General features: G+C 47.0%; 1 protein-coding gene and 1 pseudogene across 1 annotated transcript in view; one reads left to right on the top strand and one right to left on the bottom strand.

Annotated features, from left to right (window-relative positions):
* LOC141574264 (immunoglobulin heavy constant gamma 1-like) overlaps positions 1-16,662 on the top strand; it is a 460,833-nt pseudogene that overhangs the window by 179,905 nt on the left and 264,266 nt on the right.
* LOC141574261 (uncharacterized) overlaps positions 1-16,662 on the bottom strand; it is a 29,765-nt gene that overhangs the window by 5,390 nt on the left and 7,713 nt on the right. Inside the window, exon 3 of the mRNA XM_074348994.1 lies at positions 11,029-11,271. Within this exon, the coding sequence (XP_074205095.1) occupies positions 11,029-11,271 (243 nt within the window). The remainder of the gene's footprint in view (positions 1-11,028; positions 11,272-16,662) is intronic.

A 16,662-nucleotide genomic window follows, 5' to 3' on the forward strand; every position in this document is an offset into this window, starting at 1 on the left:
AATGTAACTGAGGGAGGGAGGAGAGAAAGCAGGAAAGAAGGGAGGGAGGGAAGGAAAGGAGAGGGAGATGGAGGGAGAGGGGTAGAGGGGAAAGAGAGGAAGGGAGGGAGAAAAAAAAAGAAAAAAGAAAAGAGAAGAGAAAAGGGAAAGAAGAGAAAAGAAACAAATGTTGGTGAGGATGTGGAGAAACTGGAACCCTCATACACCGCTGAAAGAAATGTTAAACGGTGCAGCCGCTGTAAAAAACATGTTAGTAGTCCTCCCAAAGTTAAAGAACTGCCTAATGACCCTGCAATTCCACTCCTAGTTTTGAAGACAGGGACTGAAACAGATTCGTACACCAATGTTGACAGCAATGTTATTCACAAGAGCTGAAAGGTACAAACAATCCAACTGTCCACAATAGATGACTGATAAACAGAATGTGGTATATACATACAATGAAATACTACTCAGCCACAAAAGGAAATGAAGTTCTGACACGCTGCAACATGGATGAACCCTGGAAACACAGTGCAAAGTCAGTCAGACACACAGAAAATCAAATTTTGAGTGGTTTCACTTATAAGACGTACCTAGGCTTGTCAAGTTCACAGAGACGGAAAGCAGATTGGAGGTTGCCAGGGGTTGGTAGAGGGAAGAATGGGGAATTATTCCTTAACGGAGAATACCTTCCTAATTTGGAGTGGTGAAAAGGGTTTAGAAGTAGTGGGGTTAGTGTGCAAATTCCCTTAATTATACACTTAAAACTGAACAAACTGGCAAATTTCATGTTGGATACATTCTGCTGTCGTGAAAACACATACCAATAAAAAGACTCACTCTCCATTTCTCCAATTTCACATCCTATCTGACAAAACATATATTACATTCTTGAGATCCTTTTACTGTTTTTTTATGGAAATACAAGCAAACAAACCCCATTATTCTAGTTCCTGTGACCCCTTCATTGCTTTGAAAAAAATAGCAATTCACCAAAGTCAGCAGGACCATCTTTCCTGTTTCACTCTGCACACAGTACAGTGCTGACCACTAAGGTATGAGCTTTAAAGACCAAAATTAAGTACCTCTGTTTCCACAATAACTACCTAATAAATTTTGAGGAAAGAGAACATAACCATTCTACCATACCTCGTTCATTTATTCTGCTAAATGTATGCCTGGTGCTAAATGTATGCCTGGTGTTGTGTTTCCTGGTTTTGAAACACATTTCACAAAAATCAAATTAATCAGTTTCTGCATTTGAATCAAGATCCATTGATAGGAAACATCTGACAGTGATCACACCTATTTTTAAAATAGCCATTGAGTTGATAAGAAAATGTTAAACTTGATTCCGAAGAAAGCCATTCCTCCCAAGTGAATCTAGTAGTATAAAAATCAAAACTCGTGTAAAGCCAGGATGGACACTGGGTACCAACTCCATTTCTGGTAAGAGCCCAGTCCAGTGAGACTGCTGAGGGAAGTTGATAGTAATGTCTTTCCCGTTGACACTGAAAGCTAGAACAGAATGGAAATTGCCTGGAACATCTTTTTCACCAATTAAAAACTGAAAATTAAAATTAAAAATATACCTAACCACGAGATATTGTATTACAGTCTTCTGTGTTTTACAAAGAGAACTTCTCTCTGGGAGAGACATACTAAGGTACTTTTGGATGAACTAACACATGATGGCAATCAGGGATTAGCTTCTAAATAATGGAAGCAAGAGATCATGGACGGACAGTTTGGCCAGGAGCTGACAACTGCTGAAGTCAGGTAATGGGCACATGGAGGCTCATTATACTATAATCTCTACCTTTGTATCTGTTTGAAATTTTCCACAATAAGAAGGCTTATTTGTTTTTAATTACACCAACTAAAAACTCCATTCAGTATCTTGGGGAATAAAAATTACATTAATAACGGTAAGATATTTCTTGCCGTTTAGTGAAAGCTACTCAAAACACTTACTTCTAAACCATTATTTTTGAAATTTATCTTTATTTTGATTTCTAAAGTTTTTAAGAATCTCTTAAGTGAGGAAAAATGTTAAACCAAAATAAAATGTTAAAATGTTTGTTCTTAAGTAACTTAAAAAACTGTAAAATCTCTGCCCACTGGGGAAGCACCACCATTGCAGCCGTTTCTAATCTAAGCTATTTGACCCAAAGATGGCTTTCCACAAGGCTGAAATTAAACAAAGCAAAAAATGGCACTGAAAGAGTTCAAAGGCAAAATAAAACCACACGTCTGTTTATTTTTCATGCAAGTGTTAAAATGGACATTGTATATACCATGTGATTTGAAAGCTCAACAATGTCACATTAAATATACACTGAGGACAATTTTGTGTTTCCAGTTATTCACACCCATCATTTCCACGTTTCCAAGTCTTAAACTCAGTCCTAAATTTTTATACAGCATTAATAAAAACGGAGAACACTGAGGGAGCTGGCCATCTGGCAGAAGGACTGACGGAAAAAGAACCCCAGTATGAGACAAAGTCAGCCTGAGACTGTGACAGATCAAGACAAAAACAAAACCACTCTAACACATCTGGTCACATCCAATCAAATCCAAACTACAATCCCCTCCTGGCGAGTATGACCGACTGCTTCCCTGCCCATCATGACCTCATCCTGACTCAGTTATTTCTGTCCTCCAGGGAATGTTTATTAACACATCCATTCTTAGGATCACCCCAATTCCTTGAAATCTCCCCCAAATACCCAATGCGAACCCATTAGACTTTGTCACACACACACTTATGGAGACACCGCATTCTCCATGGTGCATTCTCCCAAGTTGCAGGGACATAATACACCTGACTGTCCAACAGCAGGGGTGCTCCTGGTCAAGAGGGCACTGACAAGCACAAGGGCACTATTTTTATATCATAAGGTTTGCTTAGTACTTCTTTTTCCTGCCCTAGTTTACATTAGTTGATGAGAAGCCAACACCAAGAGCTTTCCTGCCTAGGTACCATGACCTTTCACAACCCCCACACTTGGCTGAGTCACAGACCGACCCCCCCCCAACTTGTATTTCGGTGTCATGACTGAGGCATTCACACCAACTTTACCACCAATCTTGACGTGACAAGGAGAATTTGGTGGAGGAGAGCCTAGAGATTCCAATTAAAAAATCAACTATAGTTAGCATTCATTTCTGGGAACTCTAAATCTAATTAAGAAGCAAACGAAGAATGTTCTTACCTATTAAGCTCCACGTGAATGTACCTAACCCAGGAAGTGCCTTTCTGCTGCCAATCACACTACACACTGAGTCATGTAATCCATCTCTATCCAATTTGATAACTTTGCCCACATCTCCTTCACAAACTTCATGTGGTCAACAGCATCTAACTATCATTCCCACCTGAAATTAAATTTAAAAACTCTACTCCAGTGTATAAATGGGTGATCAATTTTAAATAGCATTATTCTATTCCTAAAGAAAGATTTCCTCCAGCACCCAGCATGATCTCAAAATCATTTCACAATATGTAGAACCAGGGCTCTTTGGATAACTGCCTGGCTTGATGTCAGGAGCAGGAAATACATGATGAATCTAGGTCAGTGTGTGCCATAAAGCAAGGGAGCAGTCAAAAATTAACGCCTCCACACAAAAACTACTAAGGCTGATACATGAATTTGGCAAGTAGCAGAATACAAGATTAACATACAGAAATCAGTTGCATTTCTTTATACTAACAAAATATCAGAAAAGGAAAGTAAAATTTTAAATTCTCCTTTAAAATCACATCAATAACAAAAACAAAGCTCAGGAATAAATCTGACCAAGGAGGTGAAAGACTTATACGTGGAGAACTACAGAACACTGACTAGGGCAATTAAAGATGATTTAAAGAAACAGAAATATATCCCATGCTCTTGGATTTGAACAATTGATATTGTTAATATGGCCACACTGCACAAACCAATCTACAGATTTAATGTGATCCCCATCAACTTACCCAGGACACTTTTCAAAGAATTACAACAAATTATCCTAAAACTTATATGGAATCACAAAAGACCAGAAATACCAAAGCATTACTAAGGAAAAACAAATGAAGCTGGAGGAATAACCCTCCCAGCCTGCACACAACACTACAGGCCTACAGTCAAAACAGCATGGTATTGAAGCAAGAACAGACATACGGATCAGTGGAACAGCACAGAGAGCCCAGATATAAACCCACAAACTTTTGGTCAATTAATCTTTGACAAAGGAGGCCAGAACATACAATGGAGTAAGGACAGTCTCTTCAGCAAATGGTGTAGGGAAAACTGGACAGCTGCATGTAAATCAATGAAATTAGACTACTCCCTCACACCACACACACAGATAAATTCAAAATGGCTTAAAAACTTAAACGTAAGACAAAACACTCTTAGAAGAAAACATAGGCAAAACATCACCTGACACATCCCAGCAATGTTCTCCTAGGGGAGTCTACCCAACCAATAAAAATAACAGCAAAAATAAACACACAAATGGGACCAAACTGAATTTATCAGCTTTTGCACAGCAAAGGAAACCATAAGCAAAACTCAATGAAAACCTACAGAATGGGAGAAAATATTTGTAAATGATTCAACTGACAAAGACTTCATTTCCAGAATATATAAACAGCTCACAAAACTTAGTAACAAAAACAAACAACCCAATCAAAACACGGGCAGAAGACCTAAACAAGCATTTCTCCAATGAAGACTACAAATGGCCAACAGGCACATGAAAAAATGCTGAGTATCACTAATTACCAGAGAAACGCAAATCAAAACTACAGTGAACTAGCAGCTCACACCAGTCAGAATGGCCATCACTCAAAAGTTCATAAATCTAAATGCTGGAGAGGGTGTGGAGAAAAGAGAACCCTCTTACACTGCTGGTGGGAATGTAGTTTGGTGTAGCCATTAGGGGAACAGTTTGGAAATTCCCCATAAAACTAAAAATACACTTACCCTGTGATCCAGCAATCTCACTTCTGGGTATATATCCAGATGGAACTCCAATCCGAAAAGATAGCTCCACCCCAGTATTCACGGCACCACTACATACTCAATAACCAACACATGGAAGCAACTTAAATGAAGCAACACACAACTGGATAAAAAAGCTGCAGTGTATTTATACAATGGAATACCACTCTGCCATAGAAAAGGATAAAATGCCATTTGCAGCAACATGGATGGACCTAGAGATCATCATTCTAAGTGAAATGAGCCAGAAAGACAAAGAAAAATACCGTATCACTCATATGTGCCATCGAAAACAAAAGACACTATGAACTCAACCTACGAAACAGACAGACTTGCAGACTTAGTAAACAATCTTACGGTTACCAGGGAAAGAGGGTGAGAAGAGAAATCGGGTGGGAGTCTGAGATTTACAAATGTTAGCCACTACACATAAAAGATTTTTTAAAAAGGTTCTTCTGTATAGCACAGAAACCTGGGTTCAACATCTGGAAATAACCTATAATGCAAAAGCCGTTACACCCACCAACTCAGGAAGCAAAAGAAAGGAGAGTTAGCTACCTGGGCCAGGGCAGGGTCCTGGGAAAGTCCCTGCCCAATGCTGATACTGCCCCTTGACCTCACTGCATCCTCCTACAAGGAACAGACTGACATGAAGACATGTGTCCTGGGAACCTGCAGCAGCAGAGGCCGCCCCCAGAACAGCACACGGGATAGATAGGAGCAAGTCGACTAGCTCCCAGGAGCACACCCTCTCCCCGCCGCCGCCCACCGCCGCCCTCCGCCAACGCAGACACCAGCCGCCCCCGCACCCTGACAGCAAAGCCTCGCCTCCCAGGAGCAGACTGACCGCCAAACGTGCACCCCGCGAACATGGGGAAGCAGAGGCCACCCCAGGCCGCGGGGGAATCGTTAACTAATCCAGGAGTTCGCACGCGCAGCCCCCATCCCACCACCACAGCCCGGCGACAGCACCGCACCCGCCTCGCGGGAACAGGCCATGGCCTGAGGGCCAGTCGGTGTTCCCTGGCCGTCCGGTGCCCTCCCATCTCCTGGGGGGCACCCGCTTTCCCCCAGGTATAAGCGGCAACGAAGAGGCGGCGTTCCCGGACTACTAATGTGGTGGGGAGTGGGCACCACGAACCACGCGGTGGCCCGACCCACCTCAAGGTCCTAAAGGGTCGCGAGGCCTGGGCCTCACCTACGCACCGGTACACGCGACCCTCTCCAACTGCGCAGGCCGGGCTTCACCCGCCAGCTCCCGACCTGCGCGCCCCACCAGCGCCCCCTTACCAGCTCGGCGGCGGCAGCAGAGGCAGCGGCAAGCTGCCGCCCAGACCTCAGGCCGCGTTCCTCCTCTAGGAGCTGCTCCGGGAGCGCTCGGCTCCCGCCCGGCTTTCACACGCGGCTTTCACACGCTCCGAGCTGGTCCAGGTCGGCGAATCTGTGCGTCCGCGCGCGTGCGCGCTCCTCCTCCTCCCGCTCACAGCACGGATGCTCAGGCTGGAACTCCCAATGCTTGGGACGTAGGGACTGGTGCCAGGCTGATGGGGCAGGGCCTGGCGGTGGGGCGAGAAGGCCCACCCCCTTACCCGCCCCACCGGGTCTCCATCCCTTAACATCCCCATCTGGTCACCCACCGGTCCTGGCACCCAACCAGAACCACGACTGGCCTCGGGCCAGGCCACACCCCCTAGCCCCACTCCCCCTGCTCGCCTTCCTTCCCAACCCCATTACTGCCCCCCACCCCCAGCCAAGCTCCCAAGTCTCCCACCGGACGGACCCCCAAGATGTGGCTCCCCCTCACACGGAGGTCCCCGCTCCCACACTCCATCAAGCTAGGTCATAACCTATGGCTTCCACACAAGCTCACCCCCATGCCTCACTGCAGGACCCCCAACATCCCGAGATGGTCCCACTCACCCCTCAGTGGGGTCAATTCCACTCTGAGCGGCCCCTCACCCCTCAGCGTGCCCCCCTCACAGTGGGATCCCCCCTCACTCCCAGTGCACCCCTACACCAGCTGACCCCCTCCCCCATCACCCCCCATGTGCAGGGTTGAATGAAGTCTGGGCTCTGGTCTCCATGGAGACTGCCACCAGAGGAGGATCCCGCCTAGTGTGCTGCTGTGCAGCTAGTGTTGGAGGCTATGGGGTGTGGAGGGTGGGGCTGGAGGCGGTCCCAATACCTGTCCCTGCACCCTGCCCCTGCTCTTTGCTCTCTGCCTCCTCTTAGCCGGCGGGTCACGGTGGTCCCGGGCTGCCCACCACTGGCCTGAGGGCCATGGTTCGTCGATGACCCTGATGGTGATCGGGACCCTTAGGGCAGAGACATTGGGCACGTGGAACTGCGGGGGGGGAGGGTGCAGCTGAGCCTGGGGACAGATAGCAAGCGGGTGGGCTATGTGCATGGCCTGGGCTCAGCCCAGGTGAGTTCAGGGACCCTGTTCATTTACGCTGGGGCAGAGGGAAGAGGGATGGGAGCTCCGAAAGTGTCCAAGCCAAAGCTAGAGAGCAAAGCCGGCAGCTGCACTGGCCAGGCCACCTTGTAACCCTCCACAAAGCTGGTCTTTGCATATGGAGAGACTGACAATTGAGCCGCCAATCACAGGATGCCTCCCCCTTCCCCCATATGGTTTGGAGGCAACAGAAGGGACTTTGATAGGTAATTATAATCACCTTTGTTACTTTCTCTGCAGATCAGGTCCACAGCCAAGGTGAACCTGGCAGGGTTTCTCCCTGGGGCAGAGGAGGACCCGCTCAGAAACATCCTCTTACCTCTCACCAAAAGGCTTTGTAGTAGAAAAGAAAAAATCTGACTGTATTAGATCTGTTCCTTTTATTTTAACAAGGTGCTGTTTTCTAGGCTTAGTCTTGCCAGCTATGCACCTTGTGTAAAACAACGTTGCCTTTGGCCTGAAATTCACAGGAGAGCCTATTCTCAAGGCTCTGACCTTTAAGGATATGAACACTTTTGCACTCCTATAAAGATAACAAGTTGCAAAATAGAAAATAACCTTTGTTTTGTTGGAGGTTTTACAGGGGCATGGTGACCTGACCCACGTGGACAGCTGCAAAGGATTCCAAGAACATAAAAAGTCCTACACCAAGAAGTTTGCACCAACCAACCACATCCCCTCCCCCTTTTACTAGAAAAGGAGCCTGAATTCTGACTTGGGGAAGATGGTTCTCCAGGACATTAGTCTACCATTAACTTGGTCTGCAGCTGTCCACGTTGGTCAGGTCATGCTGGCCCCGTAAAACCTCTAACAAAATAAATGTTATTTTCTATTCTGCAAAAATTGTCTTTATGTTAGTGCAAAGTGTTAACATCCTTAAAGGTCAGAGCCTTGAGAACAGGCTCTCCTGTCTATTTCAGGCTAAAGGCAACATTGTTTTACAAAAGCTGCAGAGCTGGCAAGACTAAGCCTAGAAAACAGGGCAGTGTTTAAGCCAAACAAGCACATCTAATATGGAGTCAGATTTCTTGTTTTCGATTACAGTATATTCTATTCTTATGGTTTAAGTTTACAATAATAAACTTTAGCCTTCTCCCATGTTAAATTCTGCAGTTCGGGAGCATTAAGTGCACTCACAATGCTGTGAGACCAACACCACTGTCTGGTTTCAGACTATTTCCTTCCTCAAAGTAAAAACTTCTATCCAAAGCTCACCGCACGTCCTCCCTCCCCCAGCCTGTGGCAAACCCTAATCCCCTTTCGAAATCTTTCTCTCTCTCTTCACCTACCCTGGAGGTTCCCTACCAATGAAATCTTAGAAAAGGTGGCTTTTTGTGTCTGCCCACATATCTTAAGCAGGGACTGGAAATTATTTTTTACATGAATTCGCACTTTTGTATTTTGAGAGGAAAATCCAGATGGATTAAAGATGAGATAGATACAACAAAATGAAGCCCTTTTAGTAACTATAGTAACTATGTGCATAATCTCGGAGGAGGCACCCCTGTTCTAAGTGTGAAGCCACAGCCAGAAGGGAGATGCTTAGCTCTTCCTGTGGCAAAACAAAACCAAACAAAACCAAAAAATGACCAAAGGCCAAGAAAGACAGCTGAAAAGACAACCTCGAAAAAGCATTCTTCATGAGCCAAGGTCAAAGGTTTCACATCCCTATGGTCCAAAAACCTCTTGAAACCCAGTGTTCTAAACAGAAACAGAACACATAAGGGCAGTTCCAATGAGAGGCAATGCAGGTGGCCAGTGTGTGCCCCAGAGGTTTGCAGGACTCACATCTTTAGGTCAGCCTGCTTGCTGGAGGCCTGTGCGGTTTGATCAGGGAGCGGCGAAGACTACAGTGGTAGCAGCTGCGGTGGCAGGAGAAGCGGGGCTGCCCTGTGCCAGCTGATGGGTTTGCTCCTGTCTCCCCTGTGGCCTGGCCTGGGGTTGACCTCTGCTGCCCCAGGTTGGGGAACACCCACGTCCCAGTCAGCCTGCCCCTAGGAAGAGGGCATGTCACAGTGGAGGCGGGGTACAGGGGCCACCTGACCGCTGCCAGCTGACCCCACCGCATCTGCCTCCAGTAAGCAAACTGAGCCGGAAATGTGTGTTCTGCCACCTGGAGCAGCAAAGGCCACCCTCAGGCCAGGCATAGGGGAGACAGGGGAGCCTGGGGCAAATCTACCGGCTCCCCCAGGGCAGCTCCCTTCCCCCTGCTTCCATGGCCACCTCCCCCTGACCACAGTGTGCCCAATTCAACTGGCCTGACTCCAAAGTCCCAGCTTTGCTTGGTCCGTGGTGTCAGGTGATTTGGGTAGTATGGCCATCTTAACAATATGGTATATATAGATATAGACACACACACACACACACACACACACACACACACACACACACACAATGGAAAACTGCTGAGCCATAAAAAAGAAAAAAGATAACGCCATTTGCAGCAACATGCATGGATCTGGAAGTTGCCGTACTAAGTAAGCCAGAAAAAGAAAGAAAAATACCGTATCACTCATGTGCAATCAAAAACAAAAGACACTATGAACTCGCCTACGAAACAGAAACAGACTTGCAGACTTAGTATAACAATCTTACGGTTACCAGGGAAAGAGGGTGAGGAGAGAAATCGGGTGGGAGTCTGAGATTTACAAATGTTAGCCGCTATACATAATAGTTTTAAAAAGGTTCTTCTGTATAGCACAGAAACCTGGGTTCAACATCTGGAAATAACCTATAATGGGAAAGCCGTTACACCCACCAACTCAGGAAGCAAGAGAAGAAAGGAGAGTTACCTACCTGGGCTACAGCCGGCTGCCCGGAAAGTCCTTGCCCACCGCTCATGCTGCCCCCTGACCTCACTGCATCCTCCTCCCAGGAGCAAATGGCAAAAAGACATGTGTCCTGGGAATCTGCGGCAGCACAGGCCGCCCTCACAACAGCACACGGGGTAGATAGGAGTAAGTCGACTGGCTCCCAGGAGCACACCCTGTCCACGCCGCCACCGTCCGCCGCCCGCTGACGCTGCAGCTTGTCGCACGTGCCGTCCGCCGCAGCTCGCCACCCGCCACCGACGCAGCTCCTTGCCCGCCGCCCGCTGACGCCCGCCGCGGCCGCCCGCCGTCCCCGCACCCTGACAAGAAAGCCTCACCTCCCAAGAGCAGACTGACTGCTAGACGTGCACCCCGCGAACATGGGGAAGCAGAGGCCACCCCAGGCCGCTGGAGAATCGGTAACAAATCCAGTTCGCACACGCAGCCCCGCGACAGCACCGCACCCGCCTCGCGGGAGCAGGCCATGACCTGAGGGCCGGTTGGAAGTGCTCCCGGGCCCCTCAGGCGCCCTCCCACCTCCCGGGGCTGCATTCGCTTCCCCCAACCCAGGTACAAGCTGCAGCGAAGAAACGGGGTTCAGGGACTACTAACGTTGGGGAGGGGGGCACCACGAACCTCGGCGGCCACACGAACTCGCCTCAGGGTCCTGACTGGCCACGCGGTTGGGGCCTCACCCACGCACCCCCAACCCGTCAGCCTCTCCAACCACGCAGCCCAGGCCCTACCCGCTGGCTCCCGGACTTGCACGCCCCCACCAGCGCCCCCTTACCTGCCCAGCGGCAGCAGCGGAGACGACAGCAAGCGGCAGCCCAGTCCCCAGACCGCCTTCCTCCTCGGGAGCCGCTGCAGGAGCGCCCAGCTTTCCCACGCACTGGGCCGATCCGGCGTCCGCGCCGGCGCATCCGCGCGTGCGTGCGCGCCCCTCCTCCTCCCGCCGCAAGCGCGGGCCCTCGGGCTGGGGCTCCTGCTGCTCGGGATGTGGCGAGTAGGGACGAGCGGAACCGATCGGGGCCTGGCGGGCCAAGCGGGGGGGGGGGGGGGCGGGGCCGGCCCACCCCGCTGCCCCTCCGGCCCGGTCTCCATACCCAATGCCCGAGTCCGCCGCAGACCAGGTCACTGCACTCAACCGGAACCACCACCGGCCCCGGGCCAGGCCACAAACCCCAGCCCCACTCCCCCTACTCGCCTCCCCCTCCCCGTTACTGCCCCCCCACACCGCCGGTCAGGCCCAGTCTCCGACGTGACCCCCAAGAGGAGGCTCCTCCTCACACGGAAGTCTCCGCCCCCACACCACCTCGCTATGGCCCCCACACCCCAAGCTCACGCCTCATGCCTCACTGCAGGACCCGCAACATCCAGAGATGGTTCCCCTCACCCCTCAGCTAAGCCAATTCCACTCTGACTGGCCCCATACCCCTCAGCCTGCCCCCCCCCACCGCGGGATTCCTCCCTCGATCCAAGTGCTGACCCCCTCACAACTCACCCCGTGGATGGGGCAGGGAAGTCTGGGTTAGGGTCACCATAGTGACTGCCACCAGCCTACGCGGGAGCAGGCCTAGTGTGTGGCTGCACAGCTAGTGTCCGAGGCCACAGGGCTCTGCAGGCTGGGCTGGAGGCGGTTCCAATTCCCACCCGGGCGCCCTGACCCCGGCGCCCTGTGACTCGTCTCAGCCAGCAGGTCAGGGTGGACCCGGGCTGCCCGCCACTGGCCTGTGGGCTTGTGTGGTTGATGGCCCGGATTGTGATCTGGATCCCTAGGGCAGAGGTACTGGGCACGCAGACTTGCAGCGGCCAGGGGGCCTAGTTGAGTGATAGACTGCAGGCGGTGGGCTGTGTGCATGGCCTGGGCTCAGCCCAGGTGGGTGCAGGGACCGTGTTCATTAGCCCTGGGGCAGAGGGAAGAGGGACGGGAGAGTTAAAAGTGTCCATGTTAGAAGCCCACGGCTGGAGAGCCAAGCACGCAGCAGAGCTGGCCTGGCCACCTAGGAACCCGCCACGACAGTGTGTGTTTGTGTGTTGTGTTATCAAATAACTAAGAAGAATACCTGATCTGTAGACTGACTCAGAAATGAAGCCCCTTAGAGGTGGTGGTTGCCCTGAAATGAGCTACGTTCTGCCTCTTCCCAGTAGAAAAGAAGCAAGCTACTTTTGCAGAAAACAGTCACTAATGTAGACACTTCAGGTTGCCATAGGGTGAAATTGATCTTGACCTCATATACATTATCAACAAACATATGGGAAAGGAAAGACAATCTATGTCAAAATAAAAGAAATAAAAAATACATTTAAGCTCCCACGGTTTCTAGCTGGTGAAATTGTTACAGTGAGAATACGTAGACTGAAAGATGGCTAAGCAAAAAAAAAAGTGTCTAAAAACAAAACGAAATTACAAACTTATAGATCACTGAGTAATTAGGAGAAATAAGCAAACATTAAAAAATCGAACTTACAGAAAATAAAAATAAAATTATAATGAAAGTTACATTGATGGGTGAAGCCACAGATTAGACAAAACTGAGAAAATTAAAGAATTAAAAGATAGGATCTGTGGGACAGAAGAAAGTTACAAAACTTCTCTGGTTGGGATCACAGACAGGATTACATTTAGACAACAGATTAGAGAAAATATTTAAAGAGATAGCAGTTCAGGTATTTCTAAAACTCATTTAAAAAGGAGGGCATGCTTCTAAAGTCTGCAATACATAAAATATCCCAAGAAGGTAAGGACAAGTCCAGAACAAGTCATTACATGGTGAAACTACAGCATTCCAAAGAGAAAGGATGTTCACAGGAACCACAGACAAAATACAGAACACCAAATTGGAAGAGATTCTAAGATGAAAGCACACTTCTCAACAGCAATGAAGGCTAATGGACATTGGAACAGCGTTTACAAAGGAATGAGGGAAAATACTGATAAACTTAGAATTTTGTATCTTATAAAATTATTCAACATTGAGAGTAAAAGGCAAGTATTTATAGATAAATATAATCAAGAGTTTATCATCAGAAGATCTCTATATTTGAACATGTATAGGACATACTAAAAGATGTGCTTCAGGAAAATCAATGACCCCAGACAGGAATGAAAACTTATAGGCAAATCTAAATAAACAGTATGTATGTACATAAAACACAGTATGTTCAGTATGTTGGGATTAAAAAAGTAAAATAACATATTTAACAATAATGATATATTAGCCAGGAAAAGGAAGATCAAAACTGAAGGACTCTAAATTCCCTTTCTTGCTTGGAACAAAGATCAAAATACTTTTCAACTTAAGACCTTAGTAAATTAAATACGTGTGGTAAATACATAATACTGTATAAGTTCCAAAAGCCATGAGAGAGAAAAAATGACATAAATGCCTAAAAAAACAGTTTATTGCTTAGTTTTTTCCCTTCTTATAGTTTGTAAAAAACATTACTAATTGATACTAACCTTGATTCCTATTACCAGAGCAACCTTTGACTTATCTTCTCCACTTTATATTATTCCACAATGTGAAGGTACAAGAATAAATTTACATATTCTCTTACCTCTGGTAAATTGCTACTATTAGCTTATAACATAAACTACAAACTAGAAATATAATAAGTATAAAATATCTAGTTTATATTGCAAATAGATCTGTTTGAGAAAACTTTCTTTTCTTCTTTCCTTTCCATTTTTTTCATTCTTTATTTCCTATTTTTCCCTCTTTTTTCTTTTAGCCAGTGGTAAAGGCAAAAATATTTGTCTTGTCAAAATTTTCCAGGGCAGAATCCCCGCCCCCCATGTCTACTATGACACGCCCGCTTCCCAGGAGCAGGCAGACTGGGACACGTGTGTCCTGCGACCTGGGGTGGCAGAGGCCACCCCCCAGCCAGGCCAGAAGGAAGACTGGAGCAAAGAGGCCAGCTCCTACAAGGCAGGCCCCCTCCCCCAGCTGTCCCCTGCTCCCTGACTGCACCACGCCCCTCTCTTGGGAGCTGGCTGGCCTCGGGACAAACCTACAGCGGAACCTGGGGCAGCCGAGGCCACCCTCAGGCCAGGCCACGTGGGAGATGGGAGTAAATCCAAGGGCTTGCATAGGGCAGCCTCACTCCCAACACCACAGTCCTGCCCCGTGACCACATCACGGCAGCCTCCTGGGAGCAGACTGACCTAAAGACATGGGTCCAGTGAACCTGGGGAAGCAGAGGCTGCCTCCAGGCCAGGCCACAGGGGAGACAGGAGCAAATGACTGGCTCACAAGGGGCAGCCGCCCTCCTCCCACCACCGCAGCCACTGCTGCTACCGTCCTCCCAGCCCCATGACTGCACTGAGCCCATGGTCTTACCAAAGTGGGTACAGAGGAAACATATATCAATATAATTAAAGCTATTTATAAGAAACCCACAGCCAGCATAATACTCTACGGTGAGAAGCTGAAAGCCTTTCCACTACTATCTGGAAGAAGACAGGGATGCCCACTCTCACCACCTCTAGTCAATACAGTATTGAAACTGCTGGCCACAGCAGTTAGACAACAAAAAGAAAGAAGTTGGAAGAGAAGAGGTAAAACTGTCATTATGTATCATTACGTGACATGACACTATATACAGAAAACCCTAAAGGCTCCGCACAAAAACTGTTAAGAGCTAATGAAAGAATTCAGCAAGGTAGCAGGACACAACATCAACATACAGAAATGAGTGGCGTATCTTTACATGAAAGTAATAACCCCTTTTAAAACTGCATCTAAAAAAATAAAATATTTAGGAATATATCTGACCAAAGAAGTGAAAGACCTATGTGGAGACCTACAAAACACTAAGGAAATTACACAGGACTTAAAGAAATGGAAAGACATCCCATGTTCTTGCATTGGAAGAATTAATATTGTTAAAATGGCCACACTGCACAAACCAATCTACAGATTTAATGTGATCCCCATCAACTTACCCAGGACACTTTTCAAAGAATTACAACAAATTATCCTAAAACTTACACGGAATCACAAAAGACCAGAATTACCAAAGCATTACTAAGGAAAAACAAATGAAGCTGGAGGAATAACCCTCCCAGCCTGCACACAACACTACAGGCCTACAGTCAAAACAGCATGGTATTGAAGCAAGAACAGACATATGGATCAATGGAACAGCACAGAGAGCCCAGACATAAACCCACAAACTTTTGGTCAATTAATCTTTGACAAAGGAGGCCAGAACATACAATGGAGTAAGGACAGTCTCTTCAGCAAATGGTGTAGGGAAAACTGGACAGCTGCATGTAAATCAATGAAATTAGACTACTCCCTCACACCACACACACAGATAAATTCAAAATGGCTTAAAAACTTAAACGTAAGACAAAACACTCTTAGAAGAAAACATAGGCAAAACATCACCTGACATACATCTCAGCAATGTTCTCCTAGGGCAGTCTACCCAACCAATAAAAATAACAGCAAAAATAAACACACAAATGGGACCAAACTGAATTTATCAGCTTTTGCACAGCAAAGGAAACCATAAGCAAAACTCAATGAAAACCTACAGAATGGGAGAAAATATTTGTAAATGATTCAACTGACAAAGACTTCATTTCCAGAATATATAAACAGCTCACAAAACTTAGTAACAAAAACAAACAACCCAATCAAAACACGGGCAGAAGACCTAAACAAGCATTTCTCCAATGAAGACTACAAATGGCCAACAGGCACATGAAAAAATGCTGAGTATCACTAATTACCAGAGAAACGCAAATCAAAACTACAGTGAACTAGCAGCTCACACCAGTCAGAATGGCCATCACTCAAAAGTTCATAAATCTAAATGCTGGAGAGGGTGTGGAGAAAAGGGAACCCTCTTACATTGCTGGTGGGAATGTAGTTTGGTGTAGCCATTAGGGGAACAGTTTGGAAATTCCCCATAAAACTAAAAATACACTTACCCTGTGATCCAGCAATCTCACTTCTGGGTATATATCCAGATGGAACTCCAATCCGAAAAGATACCTCCACCCCAGTATTCACGGCACCACTACATACTCAATAACCAACACATGGAAGCAACTTAAATGAAGCAACACACAACTGGATAAAGAAGCTGCAGTGTGTTTATACAATGGAATACTACTCTGCCCTAGAAAAGGTAAAAATGCCATTTGCAGCAACATGGATGGACCTAGAGATCATCATTCTAAGTGAAATGAGCCAGAAAGACAAAGAAAAATACCGTATCACTCATATGTGCCATCGAAAACAAAAGACACTATGAACTCAACCTACGAAACAGACAGACTTGCAGACTTAGTAAACAATCTTACGGTTACCAGGGAAAGAGGGTGAGAAGAGAAATCGGGTGGGAGTCTGAGATTTACAAATGTTAGCCACTACACATAAAAGATTTTTTAAAAAGGTTCTTCCGTATA

Source organism: Camelus bactrianus, chromosome 20 (genome assembly GCF_048773025.1).
Source record: "Camelus bactrianus isolate YW-2024 breed Bactrian camel chromosome 20, ASM4877302v1, whole genome shotgun sequence".
NCBI lineage: Eukaryota > Metazoa > Chordata > Mammalia > Artiodactyla > Camelidae > Camelus > Camelus bactrianus.